This window comes from Fukomys damarensis, unplaced genomic scaffold (genome assembly GCF_012274545.1).
Source record: "Fukomys damarensis isolate Sample0158 unplaced genomic scaffold, DMR_v1.0_HiC HiC_scaffold_3, whole genome shotgun sequence".
In the NCBI taxonomy this organism is placed as follows: Eukaryota; Metazoa; Chordata; class Mammalia; order Rodentia; family Bathyergidae; genus Fukomys; species Fukomys damarensis.
This window is the reverse complement of record NW_022900915.1, coordinates 6,674,587-6,701,846: the sequence shown is the minus strand read 5'-3', so window position 1 is coordinate 6,701,846 and position 27,260 is coordinate 6,674,587. Positions and strand designations below refer to the sequence as shown.

At 35.1% G+C, this 27,260-nt stretch overlaps 1 protein-coding gene across 1 annotated transcript in view; it reads right to left on the bottom strand.

The window, feature by feature from the left end:
* The window catches only part of Adamts19 (ADAM metallopeptidase with thrombospondin type 1 motif 19), a gene marked incomplete at its 5' end in the record, with an annotated part of 210,106 nt that overhangs the window by 85,270 nt on the left and 97,576 nt on the right, over positions 1 to 27,260 (bottom strand). Inside the window, 3 exons of the mRNA XM_010627281.2 lie at positions 9,710 to 9,860; positions 11,402 to 11,542; positions 24,353 to 24,458. Coding sequence (XP_010625583.1) covers positions 9,710 to 9,860; positions 11,402 to 11,542; positions 24,353 to 24,458 — 398 coding nt within the window. The remainder of the gene's footprint in view (positions 1 to 9,709; positions 9,861 to 11,401; positions 11,543 to 24,352; positions 24,459 to 27,260) is intronic.

Genomic DNA, 27,260 nt, shown 5'->3' with positions numbered 1-27,260 from the left:
TTGCCCTAATCGTTTTTTATTTGCTCATATATTTCTCAAAAATCCATCTGGAAATTGTTTGAAAGAATCTTCAACAATATTGTGCCTCTGCAATATTTTAAACTCTTAAATGGCCTCTAGTTGATAATGAACTTTTGTGGATACACTTACATGTGAATTAACATCTTCCTGAAGGAGAATTTTATATTTTAAACATTTTTTTTGCCTTCTCAAGTTGTTTTTATCAACAATATTTTACAATTACAGGATCAAACACTGAATCCCTGCCAAGGCCAAATTGCTTTATTTCTGTGCAATAAAGCTTAGTGGTGTTATAACAAAAATTAGGTTAGTCAAGTTCATTAGTTAACCCTTGCATTTTGAACTAAAAATCAAATACTCTGCAGCCCTTTTTGAACACTTGTTTGTTGGACACTGTTGGTGGTCTGAATTCTGCCCTACCATCATATGCCATTCAAAACAGCAGGTGCTGTAATGAATTCTCACTCGAGGCACTGAAGGCATAAAAAGCAAAGTTGGCAGCTTTTCAAGACAATCAAAGTCAGGTAGAATAAATCACTCATGAGGTGGTCTCTTGTATACTTTCTGTTCTGCAGGACTAGAGATTTTATGGTAAGTAAATTATAGCCTAAGTCTTAAAAATAACTATGAGGCTGGAATTCAAACTGAACTGTCAAACTCAAGACAGGAAAAATGTTGAAGAAATGATAGGGACTGTTTTCATATTTTTAAAGGTGGAATGTCTCAGATGTGTAATATTAGAGCTGTGTCATGCCACACCCTTTCTAAGGAGCGGTGTGATGTATGAAGTGAGAACAAAACATTTACCATATGCTACAGGGCAAGAGTCACATGCATTTTTCAACTTGTTTGGCAAAACTTCTTAATGTGTCAGTTAAGAAAAAAATCTTTAAATCTTAAAATGTTTTGCATGTGAGTATACCCCCCCCAAAAAAATGCGCAACTCAACATTTTCTTTTTTTATTCTTCCACAATGAAAAAGGATCGTTAAAAGCACATTATACAAATTGGTATGTTTATCTCAAGTAGGCATTCAACATGCTTACATGAATATTCTGTACCATGTATTTAAATGGGAGATGAATTTTCCATACACATGTGTTGTAGCATTTATTTCAAAGGTAATCCATACCTATGTGTTCTTCACACAAAAAATTCTACCAAAATATTCTGAAATTCACATTAAGAGAAAGCAATTTTAATACATGTACCCCTAAGAAAGAATCCTTAGACTTGCAACTCCTTTTTCTTCCAAGATTTACCCTCCAAAATAAAATTTCAATAGCTCAACATTTTCTTACAAAAGTGTATGTTATGGAATAATGTTTAAATAACTCTTCTCACATTATTATCTGAAACTAAAAGTAATTGTTACTCTTTCTGTTTCTGATCTAAAATTAACACTCTCTCAAGAGACACATAAACTCTCCAGAGAAAAGATAAAGAGGACACATTGTAAACAGAATTTATGACATGCAAACCAGATTAAAATACTGAAAGAGAGCAAAAATTGGTCTCATTTAATAACCTAATACAAGTGAGAATATCCCTTAGGATACAAAGTTGGTTTAGTATTAGGTATTTGATTAATGTGATCAAGAATATTAATTTATTCTGAAACATAAAAGTGTGTGATTTTTGTATATAGTCACAAAAATATGTGATGTCCTTCATCACTTTAAAAAATCTAAGCATGTAAGGAAGTTTATTTACTATCATAGAACATTGGTGAAAGATCTACAGCCAGCATCAAAATTATCAGTAAAATGTTGAACGTTTGCTTTAAGATTCAGAGGACGTCGAGTATGACATCTTGGCACCAGTGTGAGGAAGGAAATACACTGCATATGCAGAGGAGCAGGAGTGGAAGAGTAACTGTCAATATAATCTCTAAACACAGTTAAAATTGTATACATGACTGAAGGTTAAAGAGTCTTGAAAGAAAACAAAAACGGAACATTTGCCTCCAACAGTTCTTTTCACAAATACTTCTAACTGATGTTCTTTGAGAAAAAGCACAGTGTATACAAAGACGTTTTGAATAGAACCTCAACTGCGCAAAAACATAATACCGAGAATAAACAAATAGGATCACATCAAGTTAGAAAGCTTTTGCACAGCAAAGGAAACCACTAACGGACTGAGGAGACAACCCACAGAATGGGAAATTTTGTTTCCAGCTACTCATCAAAGGACTAATACCTGAAATATATAAAGAACTAAAAAGAAAACCCCTTCAATTTAGAGACTCACTCAAAAATTGGTCATGTGAAATGAACAAATACTTGTCAAGTGAAGTAAAAACAGGCAATAAATACATGAGGAAATTATCAGCATCTCTAGCCGACTGAGAAATGCAAATGAAAACAAGACTAAGATTCCATTTCAGTCCCGTAATACGGACTATATTCAAGAAATAATAACAACGGCTGGAAAGGCTGTGGGGGAAATAAACCCTTCTGTGTTGATGCGAGTGTAACCTGGTATAGCCCAATATGCAAATCGGTAAGGAGATTCTTCAAAAAACTAAAAATAGAAATTGCATTTGACCCAGCTATTTCTCTATTAGATACCTTCCCAAAAGAGTTAAAGACACCGTATTACAATGAAATGTGCATACCCATCTTTACAATGCTACAATTCATAATTGCTAAGTCTTATAAGCTGTTCATCAACCCATGTGTGGATAAAGAAAATGTGATATATATATATATACACACACACACACACACACACACACACACACACACAATGGAGCACTACTCTGCCATAAACAAGGATAAACTTGGATCATCTGTAGGAAATGGAAGCACCTTGAGACCATCATGTTAAGTGAGGTAAATCAGATACACAGCTAAACTGTCACACGACTTTTTGTACAATAAACTCAATGTATAAATAAAGAAAGATATAGAGAATAGACAGCAAAGAATAGCTAGATGGGTCCTTTGCCCATGGGAAGGAAATCAAAAGATGGAGGAGGGGAGCGAAAGTAAGGAAAAGAGATGAATAAAAAACGGGGGGTTGTGAGTCTGTATACAATGTACCAAGTGTCTAGGAGGAGCATGATCACTATGTATTATAAATGCGTATAAATATATAGGAGAAGGGGTCCAAGAGGTTCAGAGAGATGGAGAGAGGGGAGGAGAGGGGTGTCAACAAAAAGGAATTAAGAAACATGAGGGACATGTACCAACTCCCCAAGATGAATGTAATCATAATGTAGTACGAATATGCAACAATAAGAACAATAAAATAAAACATAAAAAAGCATTCCAATATAAAACTCGTGAATTTTAATTATATGTGAAAATTTAAAAAGGAACACTGGATAAATACAATAGAATCCAGAGTCTACAACAAGAGTCAACAAACTTTTTCTGAAAGGTGCTAAATAAATAGTGTGCATTTTTGTTTGTTGATAGTGTGGTCTCTTTTGCAACTACTCAGCACAACTACTGCAGCTTAAAAGCAGCCATAAAATATGTGTGAACAAACAGGTTTGCCTGTATCTCAGTAGACTTTAATTAGAAAAAGTGAAAGCCAGTCCGCGAGCCAGTTTGCCGTCCTTAATCTGCAGTATAACACCAATATTTCTGGTACACAATTGGAAGTCATTGACATACGAAGAACCAGCAAAATATCTTTCTTAAAGAAAAAAGAAGAAAAACAAAACAGTCCAACCCTGCAACGTTACATATAGTACAAAGTTTGCAAAATTTAAAACTGGGTTTACAAATGTTGCTAATGAGGTAAATGAAATATGCACGGAATGAATAGAAATATCTCAAGATTGACTTTAGATTGAAAAATAGTATGTTAAAAACAGCAATTGGATGGGCTCAAAAGCAGAATTTAGATTATGGAGAAAAAATTCGGTAAACTTGAAAATAGTGTTTTATGGGTGTAATTTGCTTTTCTTCGTGTCATGGTAATAATGTAGAACATCTTTTAAGGAGCTTGCCATACGTCTCATTTTCTAAATTGTCTTCCAGAATGCTTTGCCCATTGTTTTGAGTTGCATGCTCTTTTATTATTGGATATAGAGAATTTATACAGATGCCAGTCCTTTATCAGATAATACATATTGTGAATGTTCTCTACCATTCTAGAGCTTGCCTTTTCATTTTCCTAACAGGGTTTTCCTAAGAGGGAATTATTTTATTTTGATAAACTCCAAGCCATATTTTTTGTTTTGCTTTTTTATTTTATGGTTCGTGCATCTGATGTCCTATAAAAAATAATTCCCCTTATGTTTCTTGAAGTTCTACAGTTGTATAGATGTCACATTTATACTTATAAGTAATTTTGGAGTATAACACAATGTTTTAAAGATGAGTTTCCAGTTGTCACATAATTTCCTGACAGACTTTCCCCTGTCCATTGAATTTCTTTCTCACTTTTGTTGAAGAACGATTTTGTACATATGTGAAAATCTGAAGCTAGACTTTCTATTGTATTTCATCGATGAGTTATAATTCTTCCCTCGCCAATACCACACTACGTCATGACTGCAGCTTTGTGTGAAGTCTTAAATAATGTGTTATGTCCTCAGACTATTTTGTTTTGTTTTATTTTAAGTAGAAATACCAAAATGTCAAAGTTATGTATTCGGTCTTCTAGAATTCTTCACAGAATACCTCATTTCAGTACCAGCCTGTCTGCTGGATTAGATGAGAGTTTAAGAAAGCTCTACGTATTTTCATGAATCATGTACAACAAGAGAAATATAAAACTGGAGCTCTCCTTGTTAGCTTTTTCAGCCACTGTATGACTCAGTCATACTAGAAAGCTTTCTGCACCTGTAACATGTATGCTATTCACAATGTGCACAGTCCAAACACAGACATGAACCTTAAATTTCCTAGAGCTCTTCAATTTTAGCACATCTCCTTCTCCCTCAGAAACAGGTAACTCTTGCAGGGCCACTCCTTACTGTTTCTAGGTAAAAATTTTTGTGCCTCTCTACTTCCAGACATGCAAAGTAGTTTCAGGAAGTTATTACAATGGCTTGATGTACTTGGAGCTCACTTCTCTATAACATACCAGATGGCCTGAAGGCACCAATTGCTCAGGACGAAGGAGTAAGACCATCGAAGAAGTGAGCCGTTAATGCTGCAAATTTATACAGAAGAATGATCTCTTATGGCTGGGGTTCAGGATGTTTCTCAAGCATTTCTACATCTATGACTTTAAATGTGCAGATGTAAATTGTTATCCTAAGAGTAAATTCATATCTTTAGTTGGATCAGCATTATGCAAAGTTGGAATCTCTAATGCTTATGTTTAAATTTCTGTTTATAAATACAGAAGAGAAATATCCTATTCAAATGTTATAGACTAAAAACTACCGTTGTATTGAGAGTTATATATTTTTTTTCAGTATACAATGAAGGCTACCATGAGCCCCTAGTCCATGGACCTTGCTAGTAAGTCATTACTGACCAGAAGTGGGATGGCCATGAGGATGCCTGATTAGGTTATATATAAGCTGTGAAACGTTACCTGCTTTTAAAGGTTGTATGTTATGTGGTCATTGCATTAATATTCTAAGTTTTGTTCATGTTATCTTAATATCTAAAAATCAAATCTTTATATAGATAAAATTTTAGAATTGTTACTCCATTATTCAATTAATTCACTGAATCGTTCATAAAATATTCAGTGGGGATTTATTTAGGTGCTAGAGGTACAGAGATAAAAGGGAACAACAACTCCTCTGAGCTCGTGGGGGTTGCCTTCCAGGTTTTGTTTTGTATAGAGCTTAGATGACAGATGGCCAGGCACAGTGACTTCACAGGGACTCGCTCAATAGTTTATATTTGTGTGGCTTAACAAATAGTACTCTTTAATCTTCTTCTTAACTATTTAACCTTATATGCTCTTTTTATTAAGTTTATTGGTATACCTTCGGTATACAATATGGTTCACCTTAAATTTTTAAGTCATGCCACCTGAACATTAGTATGTATTAAGGCATTTTCTTAAGCTTCAAATAATATGCTTAACCCTTTGGGAACAACTCTCAATTGTCTGTCCTCAGAGTTCATTTTACTTCACTGTTCACATTTTGGGACAGCTGATAACTTTCTCTTTGAAAAATATCTTCTCAGACCTGATTTGTCTTGGTTATATTTCTACTTCAATTGACTTCCTCAAAGTTTTGTTTGTTGCTTTCTCCTCATCTCTTCAAGTTCCAAATATTGTAATGACCTAGGTTTTATTCTTCAACCTCTTCTCTATTCTATGTAACTTTCTGGTGTTACCATGCCCTCAGTATCACTATTTGATAATGTCCAAATAGCTATCTCTCCTGGACCCATTTATATCTCTGCTTGGATCTCTGCTGAGCACTCAAACTGAAAACATGACCAAGTTCAAATCCAAGGCTATTTTGCTTTCTGCTTCCTGTTGCTATATTCCTCCTCAGATAAATGCATGGCTTGCTGTTTCATTTTCTTTGGGTCTGTAAACAAATGCCACCTCCTCCAAGATCCCTTCCTATGTCATTCTACAGAAAATAACCTCTATCTTCAGTAGCCTGGCCTCAAGGATTCCCTATCCTTCCTATCTAAGTTTATATTTCTCCTTAATAGTCAATACAAGCTGACACATTACACACACACGTGTATGCACTTCCAACCAAATATAATAAGTTCTATGAGGGTAGGGACATAGTGACCAACTATGTTATTAGTATAATATAGTCTCTGGAAAGTAGATGGAACTTAATGAACATTTAATTAATGACTGACTTTAAATAATTCCTTTTATATCTCTGTCTGTGTATCTGGCTTCTACACTTTTCATTTGGCACTGCTTTGGGATAGGAATATTAAATTTGAGTGAAAAAAGAACATTTGTAAACACCTAACATCTAAACTTGCTTTATTTTCACCACATCTAGTTTAAAACATGAAAACATCTTGGGATATTAGAAATATACATTTCTCAAAAACCCAATAAGTACTTTCAGAAGTGGAAAAAATTAGTTTAGGTGAGTTTGTGAGAAATAAAACAACAGACCCAATAATCTAGAAGAAAAGAAAAAAAAATCGGTGACAATACTTTTTAGCTCTGATGGTATATACACTATAGGAAACAGTAAGAATTCAGTTTAAACACAAAATTTTATATAAGATTGTTCTCAAATAGCAGACAGTAGATTGAAAAAGAAACTCAGTTCTATGAAGAGTCTGTAAAGCATAGTGACTTTACATAGACATTGAAAGTTTTGTTTGACTTAGCCACGCCTCAAATGGTTGAACTATAAAGTAGGATTGGATAATAACCATGACATATGCTCATTAAAAGAATGAAATTAGAAGACAAACATAAATTCTTGAACACAGAGTGAAGATACTTAGAGCTCAAACACTGAAGAATGGTCCCTGTAAAATTTAACTAAGTACAATATGATAAATCATTAAAAATATTTTTCTGAAAGTATTTAAAAAATAGCTACTATAGTCTGTTTTGTGCTGCTATAGCAGAACATGTGAGACATGAGTAACATAATCAATAGCAAGGTATTGGCTCACAATCCTGAAGGCCAAGTCATGTAGTAACAAGGCGCTGGCATCTGGCCAGGTCCTTTCAGCTGCATCATCACAGGATAGACAGGGAGAGGCCAAAGAGCAGAGGAGGGGCTGAAACTGCCCTCTGAAAACAACACCCATCCCCTGAAGAGAATAAAATCCTCATGACTTAATCAGCTCTTAGAGGTCCTACTTCTTTCTACTGTCATAATAATAATTAAATTCCAACACGAGATGTGGAAGGGACAAATATTAAGAAACAGCACCATGCTTATTGAAAATATTTAAAAATTTTCAACAATGGCATTTGAAATTGGTCATTTGTTGAATATTTCTAACACTCCAAGAACTGCATAACATATGAATGTTTTCCACTTGTCAGCTCTGTCAATTTTCTAAACAAATGTCATCTTCTCCAGGGCTTCCCATAAATTGAAACTTTCTCCTAAGCAGTACTCCTAGAAAGGCCAGTATTTGCTTTTGTTGCCAAAGGAATGCTAACTTCACCATGTAAGACTGTCTGTCTACAAACTCAACCCTGTATACTTCCAAGCTTTCATAGTACCATTGACATTTAGGAAAAAAGCTTGTTCCAGGCACTGTGGCACACACCAGTAATTGTGGCTACTTAGGAGACTGAGGCAGAAGGGTCACAAATTCAAGGCCAGCCTAGGTAAAGTAGACCATGACACAAATTACAAATTTAAAAAGAGCTGCGAGCATAGCTCAGTTGCAGAGTGTTAGCCTATAATTTGCAAGGATATGGACTGATCTTCAGTAATGCTAAAGAAAAAAAAGAGGAGAAAGAGGAGGAAGAAGAATGGGAGAAAAAACAGAAGGAGAGGAAGGAGAGGAGGAGAAGGGAGAAGGAGCTGGGAGAAGGAGTCTGATGATGGTAAGAAAGAAAAAGAAGAGGGGGAGAGATATTATGACCAAATTTTTGATAGTCTAAAGATCTGGGGGCAGTATCAGACCTCATGAGTTGAATAGTTGCGATCAGAGAGTCATTGGAGAGAATCTTGCAGATCCAAAGCTACCTACTGTCCTAATTGTCACCAAGGATATCGAGTTTGCGGAGTCACGTGTGTTTCACATGCAAAACACTGAGGATGAGGTCCCCATCATGTCCGCACTCCGGTCCTTCGGGAGTCCACCCTGACCACATAGGCACCACAGGCCTTTGCACTTCATTAGTTCCAACCCCACTCATCTCAGGAATCCTACACGCTTGTATATGAAATGGATAAGAAGTAAATAATAAATAAATGAAAACATTTGATAAGAATCACATAGTTGTGAGCAAAAAAAAAAAATCATGCCATAATGACCTATGCTCTGTTATTTACAAGGGATTTTCACTGGGCTCAGTTATCCCAAACAGTGTTATTTTCAACAAAGTCAAATCCCTTTGAAGCAATCACAAACTTCCAAAAGGTAAAATATAGCGACTGTGGATCCTTACTCAATTTGGTCTAGCCTGATTGCCAGTTAATCACTGAAGTACAAAATGTGTGCATGTGTGTGTTTTGGGAAGAGGTTGGGGGAGGTGGGCAGCAGGGGGCACAAAGAGAAGGAAGGGCAAACACATGGAATATTTTCACATTGACGAGGAGGGTTGTTTTGCTTCATCGTTTAGATTCTTGACCTGATATGACTGCGTTCTGGGTAATTACTGATCATCATAAATCGAGCGTTTTTGTAGTTCATTTAGAAATGGACTCACTAATTTTTGCTAATATAAAATATGCTTCTAAACTTCTATTTTCAAAGTCAAAAGATATGGCTCTTCTTCCCCAGTTGTATGTTTAATACATCATTTTCATTGCATTGTCACCCAGTTACAAGAAAGTATGAGATTTACAATAGAAGTGCTGGTCTCACAAAACATACTTTCCTGACTTCAGTATAAGTTTTAAAGTCAAAATCGCTGAGTTTTTCTATATTGGCTTTGATCAAACATTTCTGCTAAATTTCTGTCACTTCCTAAGTACAAGGGTAAAGGGACAAAATACCTCTTAGGAAATTTTTCATTAAAGGATTGGGTTGCCTTTGACCCACTCTTAAAATAAAGTTATCTTTCCTTCCACCAATGAATATTTACAACAGTAAATATGAACAGTTAAAATATCTCCTCTGGATGTGACTCTTACCTGCATCTCCTGACAAAAGGAGGCCAAGGGCCCAAAGAGAATCTGACACTGCTCGTCTGCTGTGTACGTCATCCCCGGCAGCTTGGAGGGAACCATCACGGAATTGACACTCTGTGGATTTGTCTGTAACAAGCAGCTGCTAGCCTTTGACCTGAAACAAGCACAAATGTGTGAAATTTTGAATTGCATGTAAAAATTATTATGATGCATTAGCACAGAAACAAGAAACATAAGAATTTCACTTTTACTATTTCTTAGAATCTCTCTTATTGAAACTGTCCTCATAGAAATTCTCCCTATTTGAAAATCATTTTGTCTTATTTAAGTAATCCTACTAAATAATAGTAACAATACTGTTCAAATTAACAGAACTCCTTTAATTTATAAAGGCTATGCATTTGAATAAACTCAGCCAACTTACATAAAACTATGTGGTGAGTATTATTTCTACGTATTTACAGGACATAGAAGCTCAAACGTACAGAAAAATTTGCCCAAATGCCATGTGTGCAGATAGATGTAATATGTGCGACTATACTTCAGGATTTAAAGAAATTATTCCCCACTGAGTATTAACAGTGTGAATATTTTTGTAGTTGACATAATACAACTTCCATTTAGGAAGTGGCATTTGATTTTATTATAGCCTAGATCCATGTGAAGACAGCCATACAAAATCCTGCATGCTCCTAGAACCATTTTCACTGGTCTCTACTAATGTAGTTACTGATGGTGTATTCCAATTATTACATAAGCTAAATGATATACTCCAGGGCCTGTCAAGCCAAAGAGCATGCAGAGGGTAGATTGCATATATTTCAGGACACATTTATGGTAATATAATAGACATATTTTAGTAGACTTCAATATCCATTTAATAGGAAAAATAATTTTAAAATTGTTCTGCCAATTTTAAATGCATGGGAAAATGAATGAAGTTCATCTCCGTACTAAATTTAGCTAACTAGGTGTTCCTACATTTCTTTACATCCCTAAAACATCTCTTTAACTCCTTTTTACATCACCTACAGCTCCCCCTTTGATTATCCCAGAGTTAAGAACAAAGGTTTAACAGGCAAGTTAGAACACCAGTAATATCTCTCATTTCTTTTTCCAACCAGACAGAAGTTAAGTATTACTGTTGATGAGCACATAAAAGAAGAGAAGATAATTGAGGACCGGGGATGTAGCTCATTGGTGCTGCCCTTGACTGGCAAGTACAAGGTCCTGAATTTGATCCCTGACACTGGAAAATAAAATTGAGATCAACCCTAATGGTGAAAATTACTTATTAATGAGGACACTGGTTAGGATTTAGAAGTGCCATATTGGAGAGTTGGAGATTTTGTTAAGGAGGCTCTAACGACAATAATAGATATGTTGGGTGGTAAGCAAACAGCTTATTTCAACTAGGAACACTGAAGACACAGTTAAATTCCATGGTAGATACTTTTTATCATTAGAACAATTTAAAATATTACAAATCATCCTGTCCATCCTTCCACTTGAGAAACGGGGAAACTAAGAGCAGGTAAGTTAAATAACATGTATCAACCCACACCGTGAGTTAAGAGAAAAGACAAAATTGGAGAGGCGGCCTTTCCACTTCGTCAGACTGTATTTCCTGGTTGGCAGAGAAGGCAGAGACGCAAAAACATTCACAGTGCAACAGTGAATGAGCTCATTAAGTACCTGAGAAATCTTTCCAAATCTTCTTTGCTACATGCGGACCATGAAACATCCCCGAGGTGTTGTCCCTTGACCCATTCACCAGACATGATATGAAGACCATCGGCACACGATGGGTGGTCATTGTCATGATGAATCCCCATGCTGATTCAGAGTGCAATTCAAATAAAAAGGCTTTTAATTAAGTAAATACTATGTAAGCTTTTCATTTTATAATTAAAATGGTTAAACTACTAAAAATAAATGGAAAGAAATTTGTTTTAAAGAAATTAGTTTCAAAACTATGCAGATTTAAGGTAAATATTTTTATTAATTAAAGAACATTTCCTTAATCTACCTACAAAACACATGTTTTAGGTCACCTATATCAAATTTATCTATAAAATTTTGACATATTAGTACACTAGATACGAAACATAGAATATATCTACACAAACAAACTAGCTCTTGCTCTCATCTGAATCAGTCTTTTTTCCACATCTCTGAAACTACACTGAGGTATTAACCATTCAGTGGGTCTGTCCTATGTGTTTCATTACACCATATTCTTCCTCCACCGCAGATGACGCCCACTGTCACTGGGAAACATTTCACTTCTTGGCCATGTTCATCTTAAGTTGAATTTTGTTCTAAAATGTGACATTGCTAAATGGATTTTTTAGAAGCCCCTTACATTCAGCATATTTAAAGACTGACCCTTTGCTCTCTCTTGCAAAACTCTATTTACTTTTGTATGATTTTCTCTCTTGATGTGTGTGTGTGTGTGTGTGTGTGTGTGCGTGATTTTTCTAATCTCTAATTTTTCCAAATAAAAAATGTTCAGGTCATCATTTGTTCCTTATCCCATATGACTATTCAGGTTATCTTACTTACTATGTGTTAGGGGCAAGCCCTGCCTATTCTTTCTAAGTGTTTATTACAATGGTTACCCTCTTTCTGTTTTTATTGTCAATCTTTTTTTTTTTTTTTTTTGGTACTGGGGATTGAACTCGGGTCCTTGCACTTGCAAGGCAGGTGGTGGAACCACAAAGCCAAATCCCATGCTGTATTGTCATTCTTAAAGAGGGATACAAAACACTCTTATTGTATAGGATTGACAATTACTATGGTATTCTAACTGGATTTTAATCTCTCCTGTCCCCTCCTTCTCCTACCCTGTCACACTGTGGTCTACTACAGTAAACTCTATGTCATTCCTCTACTTTCTCATCTGCTAAAAAGGCAGAAAGTTTGTTTTTTCACATGTGAAGGTTGAGATATTGGCAGCATAATCTGATATTCTCACGTCTCTCTTTACGATCTAGTGGCTCTTAGGTAAAATTGTCTTTCATAATTTATAATTTACAAAAATATCAACAGCATATTTTAAAACATCAGATTAAAAGAGTTGTTACCAAAGTTGCTAAGGAAAATCACAACTAGAACAGTATTTAGTTTTAGGTATTTTCAAATAAAAATAAAATTTTAAAGACTATCCAATTTCATTTTCATTAAGATAAATCAAATTTGTTATGAAAATGTTTGTTTTTGAAAGAAGACAGTGACATGGGAATAATAAATTATATCTGTATCAAATGAATTAACAGTAATGGACATTACTATGTCTGCTAACTTTGACTATGAAAATTCTAGACTAGATAAAACAAAAAATACTTTATGGAAAAAAACTATTCACTTTTAGTGTTAGAAAAATTTACTAGTGTATCATATTCTGATTTCCAATTGTAATTAGTGTTTCCAAATAGGGCCCGCATCAACACATATGAGAATAACACAGTAAGACTTTGAAGGTAATGAGGGAAACAGGAAATTGCATGGAATAAATGATAACTGATAGAATATCAGAGGAAAGAAAGAAAAGGTGTTGAAGAGTTTTAATCTCTGTATCTTCCACTTTTGCACGAGGACAGAGAGAAATTAATAATAAACTGGCTGGGGATTTAGCTCAGTGGTTCCACTGCCTGCCTCACAAGCACAAGGTCCTGAGTTTGATCCCCAGTAAAAAATAAATAAAATAACAATAATAATAATAATAATTAAGTGAACATGTCTTAGTCTGCTCATTTGCTAATACACTTTCCTGACTGATATCTTATGAATGCCTCATAAGGATGATATAAAGTGCCTGAAATATAGTAGAAATTCATTAAAGCTTCTTTACATTGGGGCAATAAGTCAGAGAAATTTCATTATGTCATTCTCATTTGTCAAAACACACAGAAAGATAAACTTACCATTAAGGTTAATTTGCTGGATAAGAAAAAACAAACAAAAAAAGATACGAATTACTTTGTTTAGGTATTAAATGAACACAAAAAATTGACACTATAGGATAATGTCACAAATTGATAAGGGTACATTAATGTATATCTGCCAGTTCCGTTGTGATACAGCCCTATTCAGAATCATTTTCCCATCTCCCCCCATGATCCTGGCTGCAGGATGTATGGATGAGCGATTTGTTAATTAATGACCATTTGTTAATTTGTTAATTAATGACCAAGCGAAACATGCTCAATTTTCCCATCACAGTTTTGCAGTTTCAGACTATACACTGCTGATACTATTTTTGAAAGGCAACTAGAGTTTTTCAGGAATCATAAAATTTCCTAAATAATCATATCACAGAGAAGTATGTGTACCCATGTTAAATGTAACTGTACTGTATCCCTAAAATGTACCAATAAACTCAATTAAAGCTGAAAAAAAAAACCTTCCTAAATAATACATCCATTCGAGAGAAGAAGGTCTGTTTCTAAGATTTAGCAATTTGGATGGTACCCAAAGGAGTATAATATAATTTTCCAGATTCGGAAGACTATAACCTCTCATCCACATGATCATTTTCCTTTTGGGATCCTGATTCTCATGTAAGAAATTAGCTTCAGCCACAGAGAGATCTGGTGATTCATGCATTGTTTACTATTAGTTAAATTTTCCTAAATCCACTTAACTTGTAACAGAAGAGATTATCATTACATCAGAGCAAGGTTTTCTTTTTTTCTTCTTCTTTCTAACAGCACATCTGGAATTATCAGGAGACACTGCTACATCCTGATCCTTACAGCTTTGAAATAAAACAATAAATTCTGAACATTTATCTGTGCCAGTCACTTTATTAGTCATTTATAATGATATCATTTACTCCTCTCCATATCCCCGTAATTTTTCCATTTTAATGACTTCTGCTTTACAGACGAAGAAGGCACTGAGATTAATGTTGGACTTGTGACCCAGACAAAGGCAGTGTGATGCTCAGACAGGTCTCTACACCATCCCCAATATAGTGTTTCTTTTTTTGAATCAACACCTGGCTCCCTGTTTTCCGAATAATTTTACATGTCTCTGACGCTCTAGCAGAAACACACCTCTTTATATACAGCTCTGTAATCAAGAAGACATATTGTATGGAAAACATTTTTGAGGTAAGACATTAGCAACACCTCTCTTAACATGGTGCAACTGAAGTACATTTTAATAATCTCGGTTTAAATTCATTTTGACAAAAAGCCTTGGGCAAATAAACTCTCCACTAACATTATACATGGTTGTCAAGTCAACTGCAAAAATATTTTTATCTTATAAAACTTCTCAACTTGTTTCAAAGTCCCTGCCAGGAAGTTTTGTGATATCCTGCGGAAAGCTGGAGAAGCACTTGGATTTTTGAAGATGGTCCCTTTTGATGTTGAAAGAGTCAGAGAACACTTATGAATTCACTCACATTTTTTGGATAATTTGGAAAGGATCTAATCTGTAAACAGTAATATTTTAAAAGAGGAGTTTTTTTCAGCTGACATTAGTATTTTTCATGACATAAAGTTTCCGACTAAAAGTCACATATTATGTGAAAAAATTAATAAAAGAAAGAAAAACTATCACAGCGTCTAACTAGAAGTGGATTGTATTTCCACAAAATGACATTTAATTGCATATATTTCAGTGGGTATGTCTGATCTGATATAATTCACTGCTGTGTACTTTTGACAAAAAAGGCATTATTTATTATAAGATATTTTTACATATTGTATTCCTTTTAAACTATTTTTATTTAAATAATTTAACTTATTTTAATATGCAAAAAAGTGAAATATGTGTTTCTATTAACATGTCAAAAGGGCATGAAAAGCAAGCCAGCAACAACGTAAAAAATGTAGTTTATAAAAAATAGAGGTGCAGAGAGCGATTCAGTTTGACTTCACTACGCATGAGATGGCACATTTGTCCAGCTATACCGTAGACACTTGCTAAGAATCCATTGTGTGGTTGTCCTGTGCAGGGCTGGGATCACAGAGGTGGATGAGAGTCAGTCTTTACCTTCCAAATACTTATCACTTACTGGGCTGAGAACACGCCACACCCTTGTGTGGCCAATGATGCCTGGACTCAGTTAGTCCTGCTTCTTACAGCTCTCCCTTCCACCCCATTGTACTGGCTGCTGCCAGTCCACACGGGCGCTGGTGTCTCCTCTCCTAGATTATCACACGTCTGCCTGCCTGACATCCTGGCCCTCAAGTCATCAGATTCTAATGATGCTGGTTTCTTCTGAATCCATCAATAGGAAAAGGCTAGTTTCCTACACAAAATCTTTAAAGTTCCCTGGAAGTAGAAAACAAAAAATATGAATAAGGACATTTACACTAAGATCATAGGGCATGCAGATGGCAAGAAAGACGCAGTGTCATGGGCTTTGTCGCCAACTGACTGCGAGAGAATATCTATGGATAAGGCCTACAAAGCTGCATTTTAGTACATTTGCTAGATGACAGCTATTTACTGAAAATTCTGAGAACCAGTAGGCTACAGATAAAATCCACTCTTTACCCCATTATTCAAAGCATCTGCAAACTGACATATCTAATTTTCTTTGGAACCGTTAATTCTAGCCTAGCCTTTTATATTGTTCATTTCTGTAAGAATGGTTTCTCCTATTAATTGATCCCTTACTGAAAGTTGAAGCCATTCTTCTTCTATAAAAGAATATTCAATAAATTCTATCCCATGTTTCTGATGACCCTTAACTTCTAAGCCTAAAACTATTTAGTATATAGGACACAAGACAACCACTTTATACTTAAGTAATATCTGTCAACGACCATTACGTACAGTATAATCATTCAAAAAACAAAATTGCCATTTAAAATATCTTTTTGTTATTTAATTCAATGTATTTATAAATGAATACATACTAATTTATCAACTGATATGGAATTAGAGAAGTAACTAAATATCCCATAATTAGAAAGAAAGTAGAAAATGACCTGGTCTCATCATTTTAGAAAAACTTTAAGCCCACAAAGTTCATAGATGACTTGCTGAAAAAGAAGATCGCTTGTCTTACTGCGGGTCAAATGTTTACTAAAACACATTATAGAAATACAAACATAAAGCCAGGAGCATTTATTAACTCAGTGACTTTTGTCCCACTTTACCTGCTCACTGTGACATCCAAACCTACATTTGGGGAGAACCTGGTATGGGACGGTGGCCCATCTATGCTGGCCAAAGTCTCTTATGGTAACTAACTGGGACAAAGTTCATGTTACTGTACACTAAATAAAATATCAAATATGAAAGCTGTGTTAGTGGTCTATAAGAGGCTTCATGATAAGTAAACTTCCTGAAAAATCTGGTAACAGAAAACCATGAAATCTCTCTAAAGATTAATAAAGAGATGTAAGGCCGCTGAAGGACAAAAGTCTCCTTTTTACATTATAATGTAACTATACTACTACTAATTATTATTATTCATCTGCTCTCTAGTGTGTGCTGATCAGTGTACCATGACATTAGATTATTACTAATCCTAATAATAAAATTTGAAAGAAAATATAATTCATATTTTAAGAATGAAGAAAACAAATACAGATGCATTAATTTGTCCAAAGTACATTCCTTCAGAAGCTGGCAGAACAAGAATTCAAGTCCAAGGCTCCGTGTACCTACTGCACTTTCCCCCTTACTGACCCTCTTAACTAGGAGTCACCCAGGGATGGGTGCTAGAGAAAGACACTTGGGACAAGCGCTATGGATTCTAAAGAGCACAGTGTGGGGATTTGCACATTTACATACAGCCACTATTAATGTTAATGAGTTAGTGAAATTAATTATAGATAAACTCATATCGAGCATTTATACTCAATATTTATATTTATACTCAGGAGCATTATACTTCTAGAAGAGTAGTGTTTGTCTCTTAGAGCAGCTCATTTTTATTTTATCCATTTCCCATTGTAAATTCCTAAGGAAAGATGCATTGCCTTTGTCTAAATTTTTTTACTTACTTCTTACTGGTTACCTACTCTCCTTCAGGGTATACACTTTTTTAAATAATAGATACACTGCGCACCACTGAAGATCAAATGGCTCAAACTGCACTGCCTTCTAAAAACTACTCCAACAATCTGGGAGAAATTAACAAAACCTATGTGTATTCAGCCTCTTCCTGGGGCATATACAGCTTCTTAATGAACTAGCAGAATTTTATTTTATCAATTTTTCCCAGCATCATCGAGGCATGATTGACAAATAAAAATTGTAACATTTGGATATACAGTATGATGCTTCAATACATGTACATATTGTAAAGCAATTATTACACTCAAACTCAGCTGACATAGTAGTCTTTAAGGTAAGAACACCTGAGGTCTATTATCTTAGAAAATTCTAGGTATACAATACCTTAGTAATACCTATAGTCACTGTGCTGCCCATTAGGTTACCAGTATTTTTTCATTTTGTAACTGAAGATTACACCCTTTGACAAATATCTAACTTTTCCTCCTATTCTCCAGTCCCCGGTAACTACTATTCTACTCTGTTATAATGAGTTTGCCTTATTATTTTTTTTTAGATTCCACATATAAGTGAGATCATGAAGCACAGTATTTATCTGTCTTTGTCTGACTTATTTCATTAAGTGCAATGTCCTCAAGTTTCATCTATTCTCACAAATGACAAAATGTTCTTTTGAAAGACTAATATTCTATTGTGTGTACGCTTATTCATCTTTCAACAAAAATGTGGATTATTTTCATATCTTGGCTGTGGTTACTGTGAATTAGAAGAATTTTATATTGAACAGTCCAATTGCTAAAACTGCTAGATCTAGCGTTTCCTAGGTCGTGACCATAGGACTTGCATTAAATAGTTGGACAGGCAACAAAGCCGATTCATGATAACTGAAATATAATTGAACTAATGTATTTTATTTTAAATAGAAATTCCAAATATTATCAGATACAAAAAGAGAAAAAGACTTTGCCATGTTTATGTTTGCACAGCTCTCAAACCTTAACTTCCTTTATTCATTCATTCACAGCAGTTACATTCCTTGAGCCAAATTAATTATTCTTCCCTACTCCTGGAACTCAAGTCTCTTCTTTCTTTTGGTACCAGGGACTGGAGGCAGGCCACCAAACCGCTGAGCTCAATCCCCAGCCTCTCAATTCTCTTCTCTTCTAGATCTCAGGATATTGTCCTGTGGGTAAATATCCACAGGGGAGATGCTCATCCGTAGCTGCAGTTGATATCCACGGTACCCACAAAGCATCATGCATTCATTCATAGTAGGGCGTTGGGAGGTGAGTGGATGATGGGAGTGCGACGCTCATTGGAGCATTTGTGTGACGTAGAGGGGTGAAGCCCGGTCAGAAGAGATCAGATGCCCCCTCACCCTTCCTTTCTGTTTGTCTGCCTCTCACTCCATGCTATGAGCAATTCTCCTCTGCCACGCCTCGCTGCCCTGACTCGGACTGAAACTCTGCCAACTATGAACCGAAACAACCCTTCCTCCTTTAAGTTGCGGGTATTGAGTATTGCGTCCCCCAGTAACAAAAAGAGATAACTAAGACTTTCATTCATATAGCAAATGCTTAAGTACCTATAAAACATAATGCACTCAACTTTGTGCTGTGGGAAAAATAGATTTTAGTCCTATTTCAGAGAGACTTCTTTCTGATTGGGTATGCATAAATTTATACATATAATAAATAATTGTAAGTGAAGGTGATATTTGCAATAAAATATGCAAGGGAACTAAAAGAGGAAGTGTATATTTGGTGAAACTTTCAGGTTTAATTTATAAAAGGTGGTAGCATTTGTCTTGGTCATTAACATGTAAAATTGGAACAGATATAAATCAGTAGGGCTGACAGCTGGGATAAGAAATAAAATTATGAATAAAGGTATGATGTTTAAAACTTATTGTTCTTTTAGAATCATTGAAATAGAAAAGTTGGTTATAAAGCTAGAGGAATAGATTGTGATCACTATAAAACTGATGAATCTAAAGCTAAGGAATTTAGAGTTTATTCATTAGGTGATGAAAGGCAATAAAAATTTCTCAACTAGAAAATCTGACCAAGATTTTGGAAGTAGCATCTTACTTATGTGTGATATAAGTTAAAAAGATTTGGTATTAAAAACATGAAGACCACTGAGGTGAGTTTGGAATGGTCCAAACCTGGAAGAGAAAGAGGAAAAGGAGCAGATGGAAAGGATTCCTATTTCAGGTGGAGAATGAATAGAATTTGGCAGCTGATGATAAGAGGAACTAAGAGGAGAAAGAGTTAAGAATGCTTCAGATACCTCAACCGAGGCCTGGTGACAGTATCGGTGGCAATAACAGACATACGGATGTCGACAGAGCAGTTTATGATCTATCGCTTCCTACCCTGAGGTCTATCCAGGCACAACTTCCAGAGAATACATGCAAATCTCATTGATTGCCAGGGTCTATCAATCACAAGTCATCTGCGTTCTTGGCACTGATGTTAGCAGGTGCCCCAAACTTAAGCCTATTGCCCTCAGGGAACCAACTCTGCACAGTTTCCACCTCATTAGTCCCTACGTTCTGGAGAATCTTCTGAATCAGAAGGAACTAAACGGAGATGGTCAGGTGTCTCCATGCCAAAATGTAGTGATAATATATATTAGTTCTTTTTCCTGGCACAAAAAACAAAAACAAACAAACAAAAACATATATTTCTAATCATATCATTAAATACTCTATTTTTATCACTATGTAAGCATTACCTTCCCCCAATTTAAGGCATTTTATATAACTCAACATCTCTATTAAGCAGACATTCTCATTATCATTAGAGATTCTTGATCATTAAATAAATGATGGCAGTCTTTTTGACCTGAAAACTCTAGACCTCTGCTAGGACATTTAAACACATTTTTTGACACTTGTTACAAGTAAAAATTATCCTAGGTGTGCTAGAGTAAAACTATAGTGACAGTACTAGAAACTGATTTTAATCAAATAATTTGTATTATTCCAAGAATATATAGTATTATCTCAAGAATGAAATGCATCTTAAAAGTACAATTTTTTAATTAGCAGGAGAAAGTGCAGAGACAATAGATACTAAATGCTGGGAAAAAATACTGTTTCATTAATGCAAAAAAGCAGCTATATTCAAGTCCTTATAATTATTTCATCAACTATTTATTTTTATTCTATTTTTTCTCTCATTGAGTTTATTGGTACCTTTAAGGTATTCAGTACAGTAACATTCATCAGTGGGATCTTGCCCCTTTACATGACAGGTCTTGGTTCTCACTTTTTTCCCCTTGTCCCTGCCCTCCCTTCCTCCCCTCCCCATTTACAAATACTTCATTTCCATTTTTTAATTTTCTCATATTTTTTCTTCTCCCTTATTACCTTTCCCCTACCCTTCCCACTTCCCCTACACCTTTAGCCCTTTTCTTCCTATTTCACTTTGTCAATTATCTCATTAGGATCTTATGTATTATAGTTTTTTACACCAAAGAAACTATTCGGTATTTACACATGTGTGACTTATTTATTTCACTTAGGAGTTTAAGTTATTTTTAAAATAATACAGTTAGCACGGTGGCGCATGCCTGTAACCCCAGCACTGGGGAGGCTGAGGCAGGAGGATCACTGTGAGTTCGAGACCAGCCTGGGCTACATAGTGAGTTCCAGGTCAGTCTCAACTACATAGTGAGACCCTGCCTCAAAAAATGAAAAAAAAAAATACAGCTAATTTAATCAATTAGTCAAAAAGTGAGTTGTTAAACCATTATAGATGCAAAGAAACATAAATACAGATATAAAAGAAATGTACATGTAGTATACACATGGAATTGGAAAAAATTGGGAATAAAATTCATACAGATCATTTAAGAGCATATTAAAGAAATTTAATGTATGCATAGTGGACTTCTCTGAAGAATGGTCTAAAAGAGGAAGGGAAAACCAGACAAGAGGGCGGGAAGTTTTCACACCACGGAAGCAAATGTTTCTGCAAGTGGGAGTGAAAACGGATTCATCCGAATAGGCTTACGTAGTAATTAAACCGGCAAAGTAAGATTGCTCTGTGGCTTCAACTGATATTCCTATGAATGATGCTAAGATTGTTTTTCACAGTACTAATGGGTAAATCTCTGAATTATGTTGTTGCATCTTTTGCCATTTTTCTGATGAAATTTTGGTTATTCTATGTGTTGATAATTCATTGAATTGTATACACTATGACCTGATCTTATTTGCATCAATAAATTATGTTCTATATGAATTGATCTTTTAAGGTTTCTTCTTTTGGTCAAATTCCACTGCCAATTCAACTATCCTCAACTGCCTAGAGTCCAGAAATATAATGAAACTTCGGGTTGGATATATGATAGTAGAATGCTACACCCTGTGATGAGCTGGGAAAGCAGGGCCCAGTGGAAAGAGGTAGAATGTTCTGAGCTCTAAGAAATGGGTAGAAAACGGGACTGTGTGTTGAGTATGGCCAGATCAGATACTCTGAATTTTATACGTTTTAATGTTGGCAACTAATTTAAGAGTTTTTGGGGGCTGGGGATTTAGCTCAGCGGTTCGGAGGCCTGCCTTGCAAGCGCAAGGACCCGAGTTCAATCCCCAGTACCAAAAAAAGTTTTTGGCTTTTTGTTTTGTTTTGTTTGTTTGTTTTTTGAGACAGGGTCTTGCTATGTATCTTAAGCTCTTCTTGAACACACTGTGTAGGCCAGGCCTGGCCTTGAACTCATAGCAGGCCTCCTGCCACAGCCTCCAAAGTGCTGAGATTACAGGAGTGCGACACTATATCAAAGTTTTTAAACTCTGAAGGCAAAACTTGTAAACATGTCTGTGACCATCACCTTCCTGAGTTCAGTTATTAAAATACTTTCATTTGTACTGCTCATATGGACAGCTGTTGGGAAAGATCATAGTCAAAACAAAGTCTGGTGTTCCAATCCATTCCGTTCCTTTTAGAGTAAACTTCCTGAAAACACATGCATAGTTTTGGGTTTTGCTTTTGTTTTTATGGTGCTTGAAATTGAAATGAGGGCCTTGTACATATTAGGTAAGCTCTTTACCACTGAGTTACATTTCCAGCCCTTACTTACTTAAATTTTATCCAGTTTTAATCTGAAAACAACTCCATAATAAAGGTATAAGGTGTGATTACAAAATATGGTGATTGTTTAAATTTTAAAAATGATAATAAGACACTTTGCAGTTACTCCCCATTTTTTAACACATTTAACCCCTCCTTGCTGCTTTCTTCTCCCTCCCTCCCTCCGTCCATCTCTCTCTCTCTCTCTCTCTCTCTCTCTCTCTCTTCCCCTCTGTTTCTTCCCCCACTCTTCATTTCTCGCTGCTTTGTGAAGCAGCTCTGGAAATCCTCTTTCCTAAGCATCTGTAGTTGCACTGTTCTGGCTGCCTTGACATCCTAAATTGATTCAAAGCTTTTATCTTCCAAGGTCATTCTTACTTGGAGAAACAGCCAGAATTCCTACGGAGTCAGACACGGCAGACAAACTGGATGAGGGCGTAAGGGCATACCCGTACCATCATGTTTTATGAGGCCATCCTTCCCGGGATGGCTCTTCACAGAAGCATTCACCTTTTTTTTTTTTTTCACACTATGTAAAGACACTTATGAAAGAGGACTCCTAGAACTGCTTCAGAAACCAGCAAGGGTGGGTAATATTAGCATGTTCTTAAGCATATTGTGAGGAGGATTAACAGTAATGTGTCTCTTACTGTTACAATTCTTTTCAATTTAAAAACACACTGCAATTTTTTATCAGCCCTGAATCACCCTAAATTTACTGATGAAAAACCAAAGGCAAAGATAGCATGTAACTTAATTTTAAATATGAAAACAGTGTAACCTGGATTCAGTGTGTAGAGTTCAAATCTTTACTCTGGCATTTAGTTTTCTTTCTTCTTTCTTCTTTTTTTTAAATAACTTTGGGAAGGTAAATGAACTTCTTTATGTTGATGTATTCTCTCTTGTAAAATGGGTTACTAATATCACACACACAAGATTATTGTGAGGATTTGAGCATGTGTTATATGAGTATTGTTATTGCTCATTATTATTGCTACTGTAATATCATTGGTAAAATGACAGTTGTGACACTACATATTTGTTTTTTGTGCTATATGTAGTCTATGTAAAGGGCTTATGACTGTACCTATCACACAGGTAATGATCCTTACGTGATAATTATATGTCTTATTCATCTTTTTAAGTACAATACACCTAAGCTCTGTAACTTACTCCCTTTAGTACATATGTGTTTATTAATACCAAACCTAAGTACTGTTTTGGGCTATGAACGGGTTTAACTATGCCAACTCTTTCCTTGAGATGTTCAAAATATATAAATGTATAGTTTCATGATTATTACAATATTAGTAGTGTTGGAGAGACGTGTGGGGAAATCAATCACAAACTGTGAATATTTTCTTGATGAAGGTCATAGTCAGAAGATTTTATTGAATGTGACAGAAATAGCCACAACTTTCAAAACTCATTCTAAAATTTTTCTTCTTCATTTCCTTTTATTTCTTTAAGCTTTAGAAAACTTGAATTACAAAGAAATATTCGAAAGATACGCATGTAATTCAATAACTCACTTTTAAAAAATCTATGCACGAAAATATATAACATAATGACTTTTACTCACTTGTGACCCATTTCATGAGCAATGGTAAAGGCAAGGTTCAGGCCATTGTCTTCAGCAATGATGCATTTTCTCTTTTCACTACACATTCCATTCAAGTAAGCTATACCTAGAAAATACCAACACTTGTTATCATGTGTTTGATTTCAGTGGAAAATAATTACCCTAGGAATTAGTGGTAGGAATGACAAACAGTTGTTTTCACTCAAATATATCAATATTAAAGTGTAATATCTAGCCTTTATAAAATGACTCAGGAAAATGAATGTAAGTATAAATAAATTAATAGCTGTTAAGATTCTTTCAGTTTCATGTTTTAGATGAAATTATTTTAGTTATTATCCAACTATCAAAATGTATACTAAAATAATATAACTTACAAATATTACATTTCAATTGTTGAACAAGCTAAATGGATAGTCACAGCTTAGAAAAATGTAAATAAAAAAGCAGGGATTGTGTTAATGTCTGTGGATCTTGTGAAAAACTTAATTCAATGACACACAAAACCTAAAATAATCTACATACAACACAGTCTTGAACTTACATTAATATTTGGCATTAATAAAATTGCAAATTTTATTTTTATGAACTATTATTTACTAATAAGGACTATCTATGATATTCAAATATCTAAAAAGATTTATTCAGAAAAATATCTCAGTTGATAAAAGTCTGCTGGGAGAATGTATGATAGTGAATTTTCTTTCGTTTTTGGTACCAGGGATCAAACTCTGACCTTGTGCTTGCTAGGTAGGTGGCAGCACCACTGAGCTAAATCCCCAGCTCTGATAGTGAAATATATTTTAAAATAAAACTTGCAGCAAGATATTTGCTTTTTATCAGATGCAAAAGCCACAAAAAGCATCTCCTATTATTAGAGCATAAGCATTTCATTAGAAAATAAAAAATAATAACCTAAAATTAAGTATCTCCTCAAAATGCTATAGTTTACTATTATTAGTATGCTGATAGCCATTGGTTTGGGCAAAATGTCTTGTGAGATTTCCATATATTTGGCACATTTGTCAGCTCAACTAAAATAATCACAATGTCCTGTTCAGATTAAAAGTAAAGGGTTGCTTGCCCATAGGTCACTACCTATCAAATTGAATCTCTTTAATACATTTTACATTGCTCCTGTGTTCCTCCAAATATCATGTTTTCCTCATTTAAAAATATTATTGCTACTCACATTCACCTCTCTTTCTTTGTTCTATTTCTATACTGGAGGTCACATTAGGCTTCCGCACTGAGTTACATCTCCAGCCCTGTTTATTTTTTCCCCAGACTGAGCATGAACTTGTGAACCTTCTGCTTCAGCTTCCCAGAGTTCTGGGATTACAAATGGGCACTACCACTCCTCCCACTTAATCTTTCTATCTATTTCTAGTCCTACTGCACTGGCTAAGATTTCCCATATATTATTGATCCATCAGTGGTATGAAGGTCATTGCTTTTCCTTCTCACTTTAATAGGACTGACCACAGCTTCACAGTCGCCTGTGTTTGCTGTAGTACTTTCATTGCTATCACTTATTAATCTAAGTAAATAACTCAGTATTTTTGCATGTCTAAGGAAAAAAGGAGTTGACATCATCTGATGCCTAGGTCCAGGGTGGATGGGAGCTGGGTAGTGTTTTTAAGAAACTAATAAAATGGCTGATGCAGCCACTGAAGCAATCAGTAAGCAATCTAAGTACCAGGGAACTACTTAATGTAAATGAGTCAGAAAAAATGGTTGGTTCAGATGAGGATAAGAGAGCATGTGTTTGAAGCAGCACTAAAATACTCCATTGAATGATATCCAACCTAGGGGGGAAATAGAGTCTAGAGTAATTGTATGCATTTGGGGTTGAGGTTTTGTAAATCAAGTGTGAAGAAGCACAGGGTGTGAGCTGGCAGTGAAGTAGAGAGGAAAATAAGAGATAGAACATAGAGGATTCTATGGTAAATAAATGATGAGGTTAGCAGAAGGGACCTCATAATCTAGACAAAATAGCATCCTTGATAAAAAGAAATGCAGACACTTCTTTTTAAAAAGTACTAGTAATTACGATCAAGGAGTGGGGTTTAAGGACGAGATTTCAGAGAAGTTCTATGATAATATTAGGAATTGTCATTAGAGCTCATTTAGATGTCAGGTGGAATTATTAGCTTGTTTTGGGTAGACTGATTTTATGAAAAGAAACTGCACTTGATCAGAATGAAACATGAAAGTAAGAAAGGTGGTCAAAACCCATAGGAATGAGGACAAGAAACAAGCTCCATCAATCACAGCTGTAAGATAGGTGAGCTTGAGAGTGTCAACTTCAAAGGAAAAGCTAATATACCAGGGTGGGAGAGGTTTCGGCTTAGAAGCATGAAGCTAGGGAAATGTGAGCAGTATACCAGTATTTCATCTTCATTGTACCAGCCCTGTGGAATAGGGGAAGGGAACGAATAAACAATGAGCTCTCTGGGCGCCCTAGATTACAGAAGCCTAAACCACCAAGTTATCAAAACAATCAGTAATTATGGTGTGGTTATAAAAATATGATAATGAATATTACGATTTGTAACAAAGGCTTTACACTATAAAATATAAATGCACATGACATTAAAAAGTGATGATAACATAATTACAGGTATGAGTACAGCGACATGTTTAAAAACCATATCACTACATACTCAAATGAAAAAAATGACTGAATACATAATTTCTAGTAGAAATTATACCGCGTGATAAGATTTTGGGCAAATTTGCTTCATCTTTTGGGATTTTCCAGATTAATGCAAGTATATTTCATAGTGTCACAATGAGAAAACTAAAAATTTATAAAAATGGTAATCATGTTGATGAGATTTGATTAGTAACCAATATGACATTTTATGGACCCGAGTGTGGTTTTTTAAAAAAAGTCTCTCAACTC